The 19,071-nt window shown below is 44.0% G+C and overlaps 1 protein-coding gene across 1 annotated transcript; it reads right to left on the bottom strand.

Annotated features, from left to right (window-relative positions):
• Positions 1-3,634: 3,634 nt before the first annotated feature.
• Positions 3,635-18,738, bottom strand: LOC118418686 (death-associated protein kinase 1-like). The gene is made up of 17 exons (XM_035824681.1): positions 18,729-18,738; positions 16,710-16,831; positions 16,255-16,356; positions 14,827-14,925; positions 13,727-13,825; positions 11,053-11,166; positions 9,837-10,182; positions 8,606-8,748; positions 8,023-8,124; positions 7,321-7,377; positions 6,875-7,006; positions 6,520-6,762; positions 6,280-6,379; positions 5,917-6,080; positions 5,611-5,802; positions 3,971-5,287; positions 3,635-3,862 (listed from the first exon to the last, which is right to left on the bottom strand). The coding sequence occupies exons 1-17, from the start codon at positions 18,736-18,738 to the stop codon at positions 3,854-3,856; spliced, it is 3,351 nt and encodes a 1,116-aa protein (XP_035680574.1). The 3' UTR covers positions 3,635-3,853.
• Between the last annotated feature and the right edge of the window lie 333 nt (positions 18,739-19,071).

Raw genomic sequence — 19,071 nt, 5'->3', positions numbered from 1 at the left:
TTTTTCCTTTCTGTAAATCTAGCAGCAGTGTTTAAGCAGTCGCTTCACGTGGCAAAGCAAAGGTTATATGCAACAAGTTTGCTACATTAGTGCAGATACAAGGACGGAGGCGTCTTAATAGTCCTGCGGGCGCTGCGACATCTTACTGCACATTACACTCAAGTGATCGGTGAAACTTAAGCTAGAATCAAGTATGACACCCAATCATCTAAAAGAGCTAACCCTTTCCAGAGTATCATCATTAATCTTTATCTCTAAGTCAGGAGAGGAATTTGTTTTTATAGTGGAGCCCATAAGCTAAGCATCCACGTTGTCTTATGTTGCTTATAAATGGTACTTCTAGGTGCTCATAGATGGTACTAGGGGTGGGTACCGGGTACCGGTACGGTGTACCGGTACAAAACCGGTTTTTCTTATTGGACCGGTCCAGAAAAACCTGACCTGAAAAAAATCGGTGGACCGGATGTTGGACCTATTGGAAAAGAAAACAAATATTTACTGCTTATATTGTACCAGTCGCTGAATTTTCCAAGGTAACATGTAACAGTCCATATGCTCGTGGGTCTTCCTTCATAGTTTATATTTCGACCAAGTTTTACAGTAAATCATACTGATAAATTTTAAAACGCCAGTGGGAGTCAAATACTCCACAAAACAGATGTCTTTGTAGCAAAAGGGACCATTGTTTTGAGTATCGCCCATTCACAACTTCTCACATACTGAATCAGGTCCAGGTCAGGTTCATTGAGCAAACATTGTCAGACACACCTGACATACCTGTGTTAGGTAACGCAAGCTAACAAGGCTGGCATTCAGGCTATGTCTGTACAACAAACAGGTGCGGCGCAGTCCGGACACTTTCATCACCAGATATGCTTGTCTTGTCCATAGTTACTAAACTAATCCTTCTCTGTCCCAAACGGTCAGTACAATTTATAATACTTCGTCCATGTATCACCGTCGGTGAAAAATGCATATCTGGGAAAATAGAATCTGGATGTTGAAGGACTGGAATGGTGTGTTTTTGGTGCCATTTGTGTTTTGGTCCGCGGCTTACTTTGCAGTCCTATCAAATGTTTCAACATGTAACGTTAGTTAAGATGTCACGACCTTGACCTTATGTGACCTGCCGTGTGTTTATCGTCCCACTTGTCTATCAAACCGTTAACTCAGTTTGTAACTCCTGTGTTCAACCTGCTGTTTGAATAAAACTGCAGCCCTCGTGGTCCGAGGAACCGGAGCAAGTTGAAAACTCTATCACTAGATAGACGTTTACCCCCCATTTAATGCAGTTTTATTATCTATTTTATTCTTGTTGCTAAGCATTACTTCGTAATTCTTTCACGTGTATAAACGCTGTCCCGCAGAAGTCCGCGACGTAGATAAAGTAGCAACCGTCTTATTGTCCACACGTCCACAACATTAAGGTTTAAACAGTGCTTAACACGAATGCGTTATATAGTTATTTGTTTATGAAACATGTGTAAATTAACGTGTGCATTCTGGTATCCACGCGTCACTACGTATGGCGACCACTTACTTGTACACTTAAACAAACTCACTTTTGCAAAAACTAAAATGGCGGGATGCGCCAAAAGTCTACACGTAATACAATATGATGGTGAAACATTGTATACTTCATATTGTGACTAAAACTCTGTTACCCAGGACCATACTAGCCAGGATAATTTGACCCTATCAGCTCTTGATCAGTCTGAAATTTCAGACCACAGTTGGAGTAAAACCATACCTGCAGCCACCGTGGATCACACAGCTGTCCCCTGTTACTGTCTGTGGTGGTTAACTCGGTCCAAGAGACGGGACAAGCCAAGAGCGCAACATGGCGGACCCAGTCTGTACCTGCCACCAGGTAAATAGGTACACACAGGTGCGCCCTACCGGAAACCGTGACCTTAGCTTCTGTCACCTGCCTTAGGATTGTCGTTCAAGCGAAACTGTTATCGCAAACAAGTACGGGGTATGTCAACAGGTACGCCTCGCTCAAACAATGCTTAACACAAATGCGTTTCAGACCACAGTTGGAGGAAGACCATTATATTACCTGCAGCCACCGTGGATCATACAGCTGTCCCCTGTTGCTGTCTGTGGAGGTTAACGGCTCGGCCCAAGAGACGAGACAAGCCAAGAACCCAACATGGCGGACCCAGACGGCCTCTTCTAGCCACAAAACAACAACAACAACAAAACAACAAAACGGTTCAACCAGGTGCACCAAACCGGAAACGGTGACCTTTAATAGCTTCTGTCACCTGCCTTGTAGTTTTCGTTCAAGCGAAGCTGTTATCGCAAGCAAGTTCGGAGTACTTCTTCAGTGGGTAAATCCAGCAACAGTGTTTTAGGCAGTTAATTCAAAACAAGTTAGTAAAGAAGATTCAGCTCTCTTTGGCTGTGATTGTAATGTACACTATGTCAGATACAGTTTACAAGTCTGTTAACCAACTACTGCCTGAATATCTCAATGTATTCCATATGGTATAAGAGACTCACAGTTACCCTACTCGTCATAGCTTAAGCCAATCAATACAGCTGTCACAAGTTCACTTGGAATGTGGAAGGCGTAAGTTTAGCCACAGGGGCGTTTGTCAGTGGAATGACCTTTCAATGACTTTGAAAACGGCTCCTAACATTGCAACATTTAAGCGTATGATGAAACTGAGAGCTGACCTCTCACCTCACGACCGGAATGGTTATGGATAACGGTCTTTTGTGTGTATTATTTGTAAGTTATGTATTGTTAATATGTCATGTACTATGTGTAATCCAGGGCCTCACTGTAAAGCAGTGTGCAAAGCAATGAGTTGAGCCACCCTGGCTAAAGAAAACAGAATAATACATAATAGATGTTGGCTGCAATCTAACAGTTACAAATTCTTCGGTCTGTTAATTGTCAATGATTACGTTTCGACTATTCCATTATCATGAGGAAGATATTTAAGTGCTTATGCTATGGTTAAACAAATGAAGCGTCAACAAATAAGCAATAATTTCTCGCAGATCACATTGCAGCTACGCCATTCATCTTTGCAAAATCATAGACTACATGGTCTTAAAAGATAAAGAGAGGGGCATAAAAATACCGACTTTAAGAGAAATCCCAAATAAAACTGCATCAGCACCTACATTTATAGTCAACGTGTGGATATGTGTTATGTAATCTTTTGTAGTAAATAACAACAAGAGACCAGAATATATGCCTTTGTGTGTTGTATTTATTGAGAATATCCATGTACTAAGAAATGCAAATAACTAGTGCATTAACTAGTGAGTGTGAATACGTTATTGTAGATTTGCTCTAACAGCATCATGTCAATCACCACTGAAATAGTTTTAAAAACCCACGATTGCAGTCCCAGCAACTTTACATGACCAATCGATTATACATCCTTCAATAGGTTGGCGGCAGTGAGAGATGTTTGTTAGCAATTTTGTAGTCTCTTCTTTGTCAGAATATGTACATCTTTGGTTCGCACTCTCATTCTGATGTATACAGTCCAATCCATGATAAGTGTTTATATTCAACACATAGGTCAGTCCTCTACATTCTACAATTTTCAGTGATGAATTTGTTTCGGATTATCAAAAAAAAAAGTTTTGTACATGTATTATAATACTGTTGTCACAGATGCTGAATTGTTTTTGCCCAAATAATGCACTGTAAAGAATGAAGGAATAAAAATTATTAGGTTGTAGCCAATATCCGCATAAAATGATTACTTTTTAAACTTATTCAAACACCTGAAGTCACCAATCTGTAGAGCTAAATGCTACTACGAGTACAGTTTCTATAGTTAAAAGCTTACTCCACCATTTCGGCTTACTCCACCATTTCGGCTTACTCCACCATTTCGGCTTACTACCCCATTTCGGCTTACTACCCCATTTCGGCTTACTCCACCATTTCGGCTTACTCCATCATTTCGGCTTACTCCACCATTTCGGCTTACTCCACCATTTCGGCCAGGTGCGGGCTGACCTCTCCCAGGACGTCCTTCAGCGCACGCCGTGCAGCCGCGCCCCTCCTCCCCACGGTGTCCAGCAGCTCCCTCGCCTTGTCATGAGCTGTTCTGTTGGCCCTGATGACGTCACACTCCTCGTCACTGAGGTGACCACGTGACAGGAGATGGTTCAGGATTCTCTCCATGACGTAGGATGACGTCAGATCCCGGACCAGCTCCGGTCGGTTCGTGATGAGCGGGTCTTCGTCTCCTCCACGCAGCAGGTCACTGGCGCCATCTTGGATCAGTCCGGCAGCATGCGGGTTCACCTCCTCCAGCACAGCCTTGAACTCTTCACGTGCTTGTACGCTCTTCCTTCCCACGGTGTCCAACAGTTCCCTTGCCTGGTCTTGGGGAGTTTCCTTTGCCTTGATCCGGTCCCGTTCCTCCTCACTGAGAATGCCGCGTGACTGGAGACGGTCCAGGATTGGCTCCACGTGCCGCAAGGCCTGGACCAGCTCTGGGCGGTTCCTGGTGAGCGGGTTCTCATCCTCTACACACAGCAGGTCACTGACCTGTTCCGTGAACCCGAGGGTGGGATGGAGGATTGTACCGCCCTCTGCTGCTGCCTTGCTGATCTCCTCCTTGCCGTAGGAGTAGAATTCCTCCCTGTGTTCCTTCAGAGCACGAGCGCTGAGTACCTTCTCTACTGTGCCTGTTCCTGGGCTGCAATCATCCAGCACATCAGCGATGATGTTCTCCAGCTGCTGCAGCATCTTGCCACACTGCCCCTTGTCACCCTGCGCACTCCGAACACAGATGTTGACTGCACGACCGTCCGGAGAGAGTTTGATCAGACCTTCCACATTCCTGTCCGCACACTTGGCGCCATCTCTCCACAGCAGCGGGCGATTCTCCAGCTCCCTCATCAGGCGGGTCTGCACTCGGGGGAAGAACCCGGAGGAGAACATGTCAGTTGAGTCGGCACACTGGACTTGCTTGCCAAAGTAGACCACCTTTGGCTCAGGTGTTGGTTGCCACTTGTCAGGAGGCATGGTTTGTGTCAGCAGCCCTGGGAAGATGAAGGTCTGTCCGTCATAGGAGTGGCAGAGCTGGAACTCTTGCAGCAGGGTGATGAGGAGATCCACGTCAGCAACGTCTTGGAAGACGCGCTGGATCTCGGCCCTGGTGACGTAGTCTTCGCTTGTTATCTCCGGGCGGGGAATGGGGAAGTTGACTGGTGCCATCATTGGACCGATGACGTCTGTGCAGAGCCAGTTGGGCTTCAGGACAATGATGGGATCGGAAGAACTCGGACATTTGAAGATAGTCTGAAGAACAAACGTTGCAATTATGAGGCATATATAATCATTATATCTCTCTTTCACAATACAATACAGACACAGGGTGGAATTGATGCCATTGGTGTTGCTAGATAAGGGGAAATGTTGGGAAAATCCAATAACCTGGTGATACATGATAAAATGATAGAATTGAAATGCCATGTTAGAGGTTGTTCGTTGCACACAAAAATTTCAGTTTTTATCTTCGGTTTTCTTATTCAGGATTAGGATCTAATCATTCAGGAACATCTCACAATTAGAACAGCCTACCTTCCCTTCTTTAGACACTTTTGACAAGGAAAATATCCTACTTCTCCCAGATGGTCCAGAAATCTTGTAGACTTCAGCAGGAATTCCTCCTCCACATGTGGGTCGATCTCTTTGACTGCTTCCACGTAGCCTGGCCACCTCAGTACCGGACACTTCGGGCTGCACTTCTTCTTACACCAGCTGGGCAGCTGCTTGGTGATTTCGGCGCATAGTTTGGGCATTTGGCGCTGGTGCTGTGCAGTTTCAAAAGGAAATAATTATATAGAAGTTAATTGGCGGTGAGTAATTGCAAATTTCCTGATGCATTGTCCCATATAATATGCTACAACTTTATACCACACACTTACCTGTAGCATGTCCTTCTTCATCGTGGCCAGCAGTTTCTTGAGCCGGTCCATGTCAGCTGTTCGGGTCTCCTTACAGTTCATTAGGAAGACTTCGTCTGAGATGTGGAGGTGATCTTGGAACTCTGATGTCATCAGCCGAAGAAGGTGAGCAGCTTGGCGTTGTCCTGAACGTCAATATCAAAATGAAACATACGTGAGGCTATCAATATATTTCCGTTACTCTTGTGCATGAGCTGTATTATTTCCATTCCAGCTATTGCAATAATATTGCAACGTTCTCCCCATAATGTGGCTAATGTCGATTTTGCATAAAACCTGTTGTTGAAAATTCCCAACGCCCTTACAGACTCATATCTTATTCACCTCTGTCTCGGGACACTTTGTCTGCATGGCTGGCCACTAAGATGACGTCAGGCTGCCGGTTTGGGTTGCAGGACTTGATGAAACTCAGCCACCAGTGGACCTGGGGTGGAACATGGGATTGTATTGTCTCTTATGTTAAAACACAAAAATCAAATTATCTGTTGACAAAATAAGGGCCTATGCAAAAGTAACATATAGCATATTGGATTTGACGTTGAACGTAAATGAAAAATCAGTTACCTGTCGTTCTTGCTCCTCGCTGTCGTCCATGATGTTGTACAGCACAATGAAGACGGTGTTCTCTGCACCCATGAACATGCTGTGGGTCACCGCGTACTCCGCCTGCCCAGCAAAATCCCACAGGCTGACCTCCCCCACCCCTGGAATATGGAATGTCCCAACATCCACCCCTGGGGTGGGGTCGTGAGGCTCCTCTTCAGACGACGGTTTGCTCAGTCCTTGGAAAAATGCAGTCACGGGGCCCTGTTGGACAGCAGTTATTGAATTTTTAATCTTTGATGAAATCGTTCTGTGTGAGTAATCCAATATCTATTATTTCATTTGTATCTTAAAACGACCTTAGGATCCCTCTCACCCTTTTAAGGCTTTTCTTCAGCGTAGACTTCCCAGTTTCCGCCATCCCAAACACGAACACCTTACACCTGTTGACCTTCACTCCGCCAGACTTCTGCAGCAACTCGTGGTACGACTTCTCTCGCACCGCGTCCTGAAATCCAGAAGGAAGTGAAAGGAAACAGCCTTAGAATGTTGAAAATTGCCCCTCAATATTTGAAAGGTGAAGATAGGCTTTGGTATATTGAAAATTAAATTAAAAGATTTTTCAATACTCTCATTGTAAAACAGAGCCCTCATAGGCGATTGTCATTAGTCACGTGTCTTTACCTTTATTTCCTTTAGTGAGCATTTTTATTAATTTGTCTTTTATTTATTCCGATCACTTGTTACTGACTCATGCTCACTGCTAGCAATCCCTGTTATTGGAGCTTAGCAGTACAAAAGAAGAAGGAGAATGTTGCCTACCTTTATGGCACGTCGAGTCTCTCGGTTTTCAGCTAAATCTAACGGAGTCTTCCCACCCTGTACAGGAAAGACATCAGACATGTGTTACTTTTCCTGGAAAATCAAATATTTCAATTGTTGAACGCTGTAATTTAGTAACGTTGACGTACATTTGTAACAAGATGCATTAAGCAAACCAAAAGGTCTGCGCACGAAGCCTACGTGCAGTTAATCAAACATGTGTTTGACAAAGTTGGTATGATTTGAATCTCAAGCGGTTAGCCAGTATACCCGCCAATCCGTGTAACACACTGGTTTCATAGGGACATGGAGCAGATCTTGAAACTCCTGTCGTGGACCCGCCACACTTAGTCTGGTGCGTTACGTCACATCTTTATGGCGATGATAGATAAAACCTGAGCAGTTGTAACACAATGTAAATTAGCACATTACTATCGTGCACTGGTAAGCGGAATGTGGCCTTTTTAAAACCTGCTAACCATGGTGCGCTACTTTAAGTATATAGTTCCACAATTAAACGGAGAATGGCGACGGAAAATTCGATTCCCGCAATCTTTAAGTACCATTTTTAATTTATTGTTTTGTAAGTATATAAATGTGATAAATGTGCGATGATGATGCTCGTCCATCGGAAGTCGATGAGAACCTTGACTTAAATTCGGAAAACACTCTTATCAATATAAACCATAAGGTAGATTTGACCTTATCCCTGGCCGTCACGTCTGCCCCGTGACGAATCAGAAGCTCACAAGTCCCGGTGTGGCCCCAGATAGCAGCCTGATGCAAGGGTGTGTACTCCCGGTCCTGTACAGGGAGGAAGGTCAGGGTCAGTAGTGGGTTCAACACAGGCAGGAGTCATCACGTGGATAAGAAGCAGTTCTAGATACTCACTACAGCTCCTGAAACGCCTTGATTTTATGACATATATACACTTGGTTCTATATAGCTACCTTAGAACTGTTACTTTAGTTGTTTTAAATATGCTGTACTTTTTGTGTGCTTGTCTTATTGTCTGGATCTCTGTGTGCCGCCATCAGCATTGGCTGCCGTTATTGTATCGTCTCACCTTTAATACATACAAGTAAAGTTTGAATACAACAAGTCAATACAATATCAGTATCAAGTTAACATCCATGTAATCCCTAGGGGCACATGTGTATCACCTTAGTGTCAATCGACATCATGTCCTACACTCCTGCCATAGACCGGCAATAGGCAATATAATTGACCAAAGTTAAGTTTATAAACACATAAGATGTAGGGTCCATATGAAAGTGTGTATCACCTTATTCCGTGCCATCACGTCTGCCCCGTGACGAATCAGAAGCTCACAAGTCCCGGGGTGGCCCATGAGAGCAGCCCAATGCAGGGGTGTGTCCTGCTGCTGTACAGGGAGGAATGTCAGGGTCAGTAGTGGCGGGTTCAACACTGACAACAGTCATCACGTGGACTGATAATCAGCATGAGGTGAACTTCCGTAAATTAACAAAAGGTTTCGGAAGTCTCGTTGTAGACCCACCATACCATGTACGTTACGCGCAAGCACTTAACCGTGTTTCTTATTATCATATGGCATCTATAGGTACGGCTATGGTTCACTGTTGGTGTACAACCTTCCAAACAGATTTCCCGCTTGGCTATTGTGGAAGGTGGTTTACAGTAGGTTTGGCGATGAAAATTAAAATTCTAATTAAACTGCGAATTTCTGTCGGAGATTTGTCACGGCACGAGTACCAAAGAAAGATACGGCAAAACCTTTTACTTTTCAACTTCGTCTTGTGAACATATGAATTGATTGTAGGTAACATTGTATGCTTAATTTATGTTAACGCAGTGGTGCTGTACAACAAGGCCGTAGTTTAGCCGTTGGTTGCTAGTCTCTTGTTTTATTATGAATAAACCATTTGATTGATTGATTCATTGAGCGTGACCGGATTTCAACTGGGAAGAATTGGGAACATTGTCAGGAGTGAAGTAAGAAATCGTTTCCACTTATGTCGTCCCATGTTCAGGCAGGCCAGGAAGGAAGCGCGATTGAATCAGGCTACTTCAACCGCTATTGTGTGATAAACTGAGCGATGCTCAGATGATAATCGCGACCAAATACTTTATTTTATTAAAATTGCCAACAATACAATACAATATACTGCACCAGGCAGCAGGGTGCTGATGTTGTGCAGATACACATTGAGAGACATACATAATCATAGTACAATACATCATAATCATCATCACACAATAAATACAATACAATTAAAATCTGAGAACTATCTATTAGTGGTTCGTAGAAGGGTGGTGCAGCTGGAATCTTTTAGTTGATACAATATAAGAATGCAGTGCATCGGACACTTGTTTGTTTGTGGAGAGGTTATGAGCTGTGGATCCCTGGAGTAGGAGTGGCACGGTAGGTTGTTGTTGTAGGAGGTGTTGGACGGTGGATGTGAGGTTATGGCGGAGATCACAGTACAGGGGACAGTGTAGGAGGTAATGTGAGACAGTTTCAGAGGAAGCCCCACAATCACACTTCTTGTCCTTAATCCTCATCTTATGCAGAGTAGAGTTAAGTTGGCTCCATCCCATGCGCAGTCTGGCAGCATAGATGTTGCTCTGTCTTGAGCCGAGACTGCGATACGTCTGGTGTTTCCTTTGCGTCAGCAGATGTTTCTTGCACTCAGACTTGAAGGCGACAAGAGTAGGGGCGTCCTTGACGACCTGGGGCAGTTGATTCCACAGGGATGACGTGTACGGGACGAAGCTTGTTTTGTAAGTCTGAGTCCTGCAGCGTGGGACATGGAGATGGGTGTTGTTTCGAAGTAGGAACCTTGAAGATGACTGTGTGCCTCTTGTAGAGGGGACAAGTGGCTGTAGGTGTGGAGGAACAAGTCCATGTGTCATCTTATACATGATTCCCAGTGAGCTGTGCTGTCGCCTGGTAGACAGGGTATCCCATTCAAGTTCATGAAGAATGCTGGAGTTAGGGGTACCCTTCATAGCTCCCGTGACGAGTCGACCGGCGTGGTATTGAACCTTTTCCAGCATCCTACTTGCTGTACTGCTCAAATCTCCTAGGAGTACTGAGGCATACTCCAGCTTGGGTCGTACCAAGGTGAAATATGCTGTCTCAAGGGCCTGTCTGCCTAGTTTGCCCTTGATCTTGCACAAGACACCAAGCAATTTCTTGCTTTTGCTTGTGGTCGTGTGCACGTGATCCGTCCATCTAAGAGATTGGTGGATGGTAACTCCAAGATGACTATATGATGACACTTGCTCGACAACCTTGCCAAGTAAGTAGATGGGGGGCAGTTGAACATGTTTGCGATCAGACTTAACACAGACTACCTTGCACTTATCGGGGTGGAGTTCAAGTCCCCAATCCTGGAACCAGGTAGAGGTCAGTTGCAGGTCGGCGTTTGTGGTAGCAGCCACTTCCTGCACTGTTCTGGCAGAGTTATACAAGGATGTATCGTCTGCGAAACAATTAAGTGCTGATTTACATGGAAGGTCCATCAGATCGTTCAGGTATATCAGGAAGAGGAGAGGCCCTAATATGCTACCTTGAGGTACTCCTGCTGTTGTTGTTCCCCAGGATGAGGCGACACCGTTTATGACGACTCGTTGTTGCCTCCCTGTCAAGTAGCTGTCAAACCAGCGAACCAACTGCCCTCCCACTCCGTAACGAGTCAACTTGTATGTGAGTCCTTGATGCCACACAGTATCAAACGCACGCCTTACATCAAGGAAGACAGCTGCTGTGCAACAGATGTCCGGATCATCGATGGACTTGGTCCAGTCATCGACTAGTCGGATCAGCTGCAGGACGGTGCCGTCCCCTTTTCGGAAGCCGGACTGATTTTTATGCAGAAGGCAGTTCTCTTCAAGGTAGGTATACAGATGGTTGTGGACCAATCTTTCGAGCACCTTAGCCACCGTTGGAAGAAGGGATATTGGTCTATAGTTGAGTGGATTCGTTCGGTCACCTTTTTTGTATACAGGGGTTACATTGCTCTGCTTCCACTCCGTAGGGAATAGTCCAGTCGCCAGAGAGTAGTTGAATATACACCGTAGCGAGTCACAGATTTCAGGCGCAGCCTCCCTGAGTAATCTGTTTGGGATGCCGTCAGGTCCCGGAGCTTTGTTCAACTTGGAGACTTTGTAGTACGGTTAGAACCTCCTCTGAAGTGACTTGGAGTGATGTAAACTGCTTGGAGGTAAGTATTGGTAGTTTCTTAGTCCTGTCAGGGTGTTTGCAGTCTTTGGTGATGTTTACAAATATTTCATTTAGAAGTTCGGCTTTCTCGTCATCTTTCTCCACTAGAACACCCCTGGAGGACAGTGTTGGAATACCTCTACTTCCCTTTCCTGTAAGATTGCTGAGAACAGACCATAACAGTTTTGAGCCCTCGGGAGTTTTAAACTTGTCACTGATGGTGTTGTAGTATTCACGTTCGGCTTTACGAAGCTCTGATGTTAGACTGTTCTTATACGTAGTATAGTTTGTCCAGCTGTCCTGTGTTCTTGATTGTTTGTACTCATGGTAAAGAAGGGTTTTATGCCGGATCATCTCTAGTATGTCTGGAGTAACCCAGGGTTTGTGGGTTCTGGAGTTTACATTAGTCGTTTTGTTTGGAATGGTGTTTTTTGCTATGTTCAGGAATTTCTGCTTCCAGCTGTTCCACCTGGTATCTACCGAACCTATCTTACAACTTTGCCAGTTAGCCTTACTTAACTCATGTCTAAATACATCAAAGTTTGCTCTGTTGTATAGCCATATGTGACGCTTTACACATTTACTTGGTAGGGTCAAGTTAAGTTTACATACGACTACAGAGTGATCTGACGTACCTAGCGGTGCTAACGTATACATGTGGTTTATTCTAGCAGGATCAGATAAGATCATTAAGTCCAATACACTAGTACATGTCTGGGTTAACCTGGTCCCCTCGTGCTGGGACTGATGTAGTCCATATCTATCTACTATGTCCGCTAATAACAGTCCGTTGTTGTCAGTATGTGTTCCACCCCAGCTTGTGTTGTGGCAATTGAAGTCACCCGTGATCACAATTTGTCCATTTTCTCTCACTGCTTTGGCGACGCTAGTTTCGAATTCTTGGTAAAAAGTGTCTGGAGCTGTTGGTGGTCTATAAATACAGGCGATGATGACCTTTTTACGGCCAACCCAGGTTTCAACCCATATATCCTGCCAATGGCAGCTGTTTGTTTCAAGGTCAAGTCTTCGTTTACATGGAAGTTGGTCGCTGGCCAGTAAGGCCACCCTCCACCAACTTGGCCTTGACGATCTTTCCTGAGCAGTGTAGAGTATCCTGGTATGCTGATGTCAGTGTCAGCAACAGAGTCATTGAACCAAGTTTCTGTTAGTCCAAAGACAGAAATTTTCTCGTTGTGTAGATAGAGTTCAAGTTCATTGAGTTTTGCAGATCCGTGGTCAGTGTTGGGTTTCAGACTCCTTACGTTGGCTGTTGCTATGGTCAGGTGTTGTGCAGGACCCGGGTTAGGGCAGATATCCCCGGCAAGTAGTAACATACAGGTACTTAGAAAGTATAGTGTTCTTCTTTGACTAACAACAGTTAATGTACTAGATCTTTTGTTCGAGCATCGTGGTATTATACGGGTTAGACAGAACAGGCCAAATGGACTGTGTTTACTGGTACATCCAGCTAACCAAGATTCTTTTATCAACGGTGTTCCTAAGACATCGGCATACGTAATCACTTTATACTTGGTAAATGTGGTGGTACAGTGTAGGAAACAACAGCCCAAGGTCACGACTAACATCAAGTCAGCTAACGTTATTTTAGCTAGTGGCATTTTGTGTCAGAATTTCAACAAGTGTACAGCAAAGCATGAACAACGAGTGTATTGATCAACCTGATCTGTTTAAATTCCAACAGGTGGTAAGTGGCTTAGTCCATATTTGGTTGCAGGGTTACAAAAGACAGATAGACTAATAACCACCAATAACAAAACTCAGCTAGTAAGGAAGCCCACTATATTCAGTAGCTTTACACATCAACAATGGATTTTCGATTACTTAGAGATATCTTACAGAACAAATGGGTGAGAGGAGTCAGAGGGCCTCCTGTGAGGGCGCCCTCCCCAGTCGGGAGGTGTATAAAATACTGACGTAAAATTTCACATTTAAGCTAAAATTTTCATAATACTGATGTTGGAATAACGTTGGTAAATATCTAAAGTGATCCCTACTTTATGGAACAAGTGCAAATTTTGCAGGATTGAAGTGATATATCTGTGATTAGAAGTATACCTGGGAGACAGAATTTTTTGGTGTTGCCCAGCTTGGTGACCTCTGACCCTCCCAAATAGTTAGGTTGGGAACAACGAGCCAGACCGTCCGGGTTGAGATCAGAACACAGTTATTTCTACTTACCTCGTCCCTCGCATCCACCTCAGCTTTATGCTCAATCAGCAGCTCCGCCATCTCAGTCTGCCCGTACCGGCTGGCCACATGGAGGGGTGTCGAGTCATACTGGATAGAGCAACAGTGGGGTGATAACCGGTTACAACATGTCTGTACCGGTGACATGGTCACACAAAATGACATATCTTACAGAACGAAACTCTTGTTCTTCTTCTTTCATACTGCCAAGCTTCTAATACTAGAGATTAACGGCAGATTGCGCATGGGTTAGTTACAACTCAAGGGCCCGGTACAAATAGACAAGGAAAAATAAAGGAAATAAGACTGGCAATAAAAACATTATTGCCATGGCGACGATTGAGGTGAACATCAACATAACGTTAAGTGAAACAGGGAATCGACTGAAACTTCCCTGTCATGTATCGCACTATCCCTGGCACAATTCACTAGCCCACCTGTAACTGAAACCTACAGCCAAGAGAAACGTACCATTCCTGGTACATCTAACGAACCAGCCCTCAGGAATGGAATGCACTGCTATCAGCTATCTGCACATGTATCAGCAATGAAGAGTAATGCACTTCCCCTACTTCTATGATATATACACACAACAGCATCTCTCTACTTCCCTGCCCGCACTACAAGTTGTGCAACAGACACTTCAGAGCGAAGATAGGATAGCAAATTTGCTAAGAAAAGACAGTTTTGAATTGTTTTTAATAGAACTGAACCACTCCTGTATGTATATATCTTGTAGCCGGATGCGCAGTTGGTTGGCAATGTAATCTGCATTATAAGCCTCGGGTTTCGTCCATATTTGCCCAAGGCCGTGGTAACAGAGAATGTCTTTCACATGATTAATCCAGTCATGGTCACCAGTAAGTAAATATATATATTTCAACCGCAGTCTGTGTAACGCAAGCTCCGCTGTCCGGGGCTAATTGGCCCCTCCCGGCAATGTGGGAAGCGCGATTAAATCAGGCTACTTTAACCGCTATTGTGTGATAAACTGAGCGATGCTCATATGATAATCGCGACCAAATAGTTAGGTTGGGAACAACGAGACAGACCGTCCGGGTTGAGATCAGAACACAGTTATTTCTACTTACCTCGTCCCTCGCATCCACCTCAGCTTTATGCTCAATCAGCAGCTCCGCCATCTCAGTCTGCCCGCACCCACTGGCCACATGGAGGGGTGTCGAGTCATACTGGATAGAGCAACAGTTGGGGTGATAACCGGTTACAACATGTCTGTACAGGTGACATGGTTACACAAAATGACATATCTTACAGAATGAAACTCTTATTCTTCTTCTTTCATACTGACAAGCTTCTAAAACCAGAGATTAACGGCAGATTGCGCAGGGGTGAGTTACAACTCAAGGGCCCGGTAAAAATAGACAAGGAAAAATAAAGGAAATAAGACTGGCAATAAAAACATTATTGCCATGGCGACGATTAAGGTGAACATCAACATAACGTTAAGTGAAACAGGGAATCGACTGAAACTTCCCTGTCATGTATCGCACTATCCCTGGCACAATTCACTAGCCCACCTGTAACTGAAACCTACAGCCAGGAGAAATGTACTATTCCTGGTACATGTAACGAACCAGTCCTCAGGAATGGATTGCGCTGCTATCAGCTATCTGTACATGTATCAGCAATGAAGAGTAATGCACTTCCCCTACTTCTATGATATACACACAACAGCATCTCTCTACTCCCCTGCCCGCACTGCAACAGACACTTGAGAGCGAAGATAGGGCTGTACAGCCACCTGCGAACTCATCTGACTACCTGAAGGATGGACGACACTGATGACAAAAGCGGTCCTCGACGACTTGACGGACGAACGAACGATATATATATATATACTTCAACCGCAGTCTGTGTAACGCAAGCTCTGCTGTCCGGGGCTAATTGACCCCTCCCGGCAATGTGGGAAGCGCGATTAAATCAGGCTACTTTAACCGCTATTGTGTGATTAGTTGCCACAAGTTACATATTGAAACTGGAAAGCACAACCGCACTCCTCTGCAGCATAGAGTCTGCCAATTTTGTGATCTACAACAGGTAGAAGATGAACAGCATTTTATCTTACACTGTAAATTTTACTATAAGTAACGAACTGTGCTTTATGAACATATCAGAAAAGAGTTCCCATATTTTGAACATCTTAATATTAATGCGACGGATAAATTTATATTTTTGATGCGCCTAGATAAACCCTGTATATCAAACATTATCTGTTCTTCTATTTACTCCTGTACAAAGAAGCGAGAAGATGTCGACCATCCTGTTAGCTTAGCAACTTCAAATAGTTAATCTGTATCTTGTTGCCTATGCATATGTCTGTCATGTCTGTTATCAGTGACCTGTACCTAGCCCGTTGAGGCATGAATGTACAATAAAGGTCTTTCATTCATTGATAAACTGAGCGATGCTCAGGTGATAATCGCGACCAAATAGTTAGGTTGGGAACAACGAGCCAGACCGTCCCGGGTTGAGATCAGAACACAGTTATTTCTACTTACCAACCCGCCCCTCGCATCCACCTCAGCTTTATGCTCAATCAGCAGCTCCGCCACCTTAGTCTGCCCGTACTCGCTGGCCACATGGAGGGGTGTCTGGGCAGGCTGGATAGAGCAACAGTTGGGACGATAACCGGTTACAACATGACAATACAGACGGTATGGTCACACAAAATAACATATTTTAATAGAACATATATAGAATGAAACTCTTGTTAGCTAGCTATGTCCACCTGTTGGTAACGGTTCGATCAGTATAGAGACTACATTCTTACCTTGATGAGATGTTTTTAATTGACTAGATTAAGTCATCATCGCATTTATCCTTTAAGACAGTGTTAATCATGTCCCGGATCCACAAGATGGGGATGGCACAAAGTGAAGGTAAATCAAGTTCTTACAAAGATAAGGTTTGACTTCCAGTCTGTAACCCTACATGACAAGATCAGTTGGCTTACCAAGTATTCCCATTCCCTCCTGACATTGACGTCCACCCCAGCCTCCAGCCCCCTCCTCACAGTCTGCACGTCACCTTTCTGCACAGCCGTGTAGAACGTGTCCAGGTTCATCTTCTCAGAATCTGCTGGTAACATGGAAAAATAAGGCATTGTAGAACGTTTTGTAGCTTTAGTTTTATTTCCTATAGTTTTATTTTATATCTCTCAAAGATGCGAACACCAGAAAAGGTGCAGTTGACTATTCTAGCGGAAATGTCTAACGTTGTTTTCAACAGTAGTAGTTATATATGTCTGATTGACACGACAAAAGCGGCTTTTGTTATAAAACTAGAGTTCGGCAACCTCATGCCGCCATATAATATTTAGATCTTGCTGAATACAAGACGGGGATGCGCCAGGTCTCCCGTCCGGGTGAATGATGTAAATCACCGTGTGGCTGATACGGTATGGAGGTAGATTATATGCAAATGACCTTATGCAGAAGCTTTATTGACACAACAAAAGGTAAAGCGACTTTCTTCAAATACACTTTAATCTCTACAACTGGATAAAAACGGAGATTTGATTCCGGAAGTTTCGAGTGAGATCCGTCATTAGAATGAACTGGCAGAACAATTCAATACAAGTGCAGCTAAGGCCTACATGTTGATTTTATTATATGGATGACATCCGCGCTCGCACCAATTTTCGGCAGTTTAAAAAAAAAAAGGTTTTCGACCACACAATAAATTGTGCAAAGCAGCTGTAAAATGAGCACAAATATTCCGTAGATTGAAAAAAGTATCAGAAAACAGATAACTAATGTCATAGAATGCCAAAATAAATCAAAAGTCAAAGAATAAGATGTGAAAGGAAATAAAATCTATTGTTGGTAGGGGGAGGTACTAGTACAGAAAATTCAGGTCTAGAGGATCATTTCCAGGTCCGGACCTGAACCTGGACCTGATTGTCTGTGAAAACTTGAGAACTGGCAATACTCAAAACAATGGTAATTGGTCAATTTTGCTACAAAGGAATCTGTTTGGTGGATTATTGGACTCCCACTAGCAATTTAAAATCCTATTTCCATGTAATAAAGGCTAACTGTCTCTGTACCTTTGACTGTAAAAACTTGGTACAATTGACTATAAACTCCACTTGACTTCGCACTTGACTTCTTGGCCACCAGTAAGACCCCAAATGCCTGCCGACATAGTGTGTCCATTTTGTAATTGGCGAAACCTATTCCTCTAATTTTTTTTCAGGTCTGTTTTTTCGGATTGGTCCAAGAAGAAAAAAAATGTTTTGCACCCGTATGATGTACTGGTCCCCACACCTAACTGTTGGTATACCATACTATGTGTGTTAAGTCCTATGTCCAACCTTCCTGACCACTTAGATTTCATACTGAAGGCAATTTTTTTTGGCCAAACTTTTTTTTATTCGCTCGCTCGCATTAGTTTTGGAGTTCCCAGAGGATGTCATCCATATAATCAAATCAACATGGCCTAACTAGAAAAAACTGGTTGTACATGTCAATTCACTAACTTCTAAGGATCGTATGTAAAATGTCACTCAAACGTCTGGCGGCTGGCCGTGCTGAAGTGTAAACACGGCCTGGCGGGTAAATATGATCAGACCGCACCTTTGTACCGGCTGGCTTTCATCAGCGCCCTTTGCGGCTTGTTTGTGAATTGCACCCAAAGTGACGCCGCTACCAACTAATGTCCTTTCTGGGGTCAACAACAAGGTCTCAAAGTAGCTAATCACCATAGTAAAGCAGCAGGTACCACACCTGCTCATGTTTGTAAAGTAGGTTTTGCGACAACTTTTAATAAACATGAAGTGACGAAAGTAGTTTTGCTGACATAAATGAAAAATAAAATGCTACAAAACACCAGGTACGCTATAGTATATGGTCAAACAGTAGTAGTCAACTTCTGTTTAATGTATAGGTATGACTTGTATGTTTTACAATACCAAACGCTTGTCTCACTACGGCATTTCAAGCCCTGATTCCTCTAATGTCTTACAGCATACCTGCAGCCATGTTGGATCAGAAAACCGTCCCTGGTGTTGTCTATCCGCTAACTTTGCCGTGTAGACGGGACAACCGAACTCTTCAACATGGCGGCCGCCGCCCCATCACGAGACGAACAAGTGCGTCAGACTGGAGACTTTGATTTATTTATTTATCACCAGACTTTCCTGTGTTTGCCGTCCCACTCGGAGCTGGTAAATCAACACCTGCCGTGATAAGCAGGGAAAGTTCAAACAGTGGAACACAGAAAAGCGCGCGCAAATTCCACGATAGTCAAAGTCTCTTACCTCTCCCCAAATGTTAAGTTTGTTTTTTTGCTGTTGACCTCGGCCCGCTAAACAT

The sequence above is a fragment of the Branchiostoma floridae genome, chromosome 6 (assembly GCF_000003815.2).
Source record: "Branchiostoma floridae strain S238N-H82 chromosome 6, Bfl_VNyyK, whole genome shotgun sequence".
NCBI lineage: Eukaryota > Metazoa > Chordata > Leptocardii > Amphioxiformes > Branchiostomatidae > Branchiostoma > Branchiostoma floridae.
The sequence above is the reverse complement of the archived record's forward strand: the minus strand, read 5'-3'. Positions and strand labels throughout refer to the sequence as shown.

Bases quoted from the DNA above. Each gene is read 5' to 3' on its own strand.
- LOC118418686 (XM_035824681.1), bottom strand. The intron at 16,357-16,709 runs GTAAGCCAACTG...TGCTCTATCCAG, and splicing joins GGAGGGAATGGGAATACTTG to CCTGCCCAGACACCCCTCCA. The intron at 6,380-6,519 runs GTAACTGATTTT...GTTCCACCCCAG, and splicing joins GCGAGGAGCAAGAACGACAG to GTCCACTGGTGGCTGAGTTT.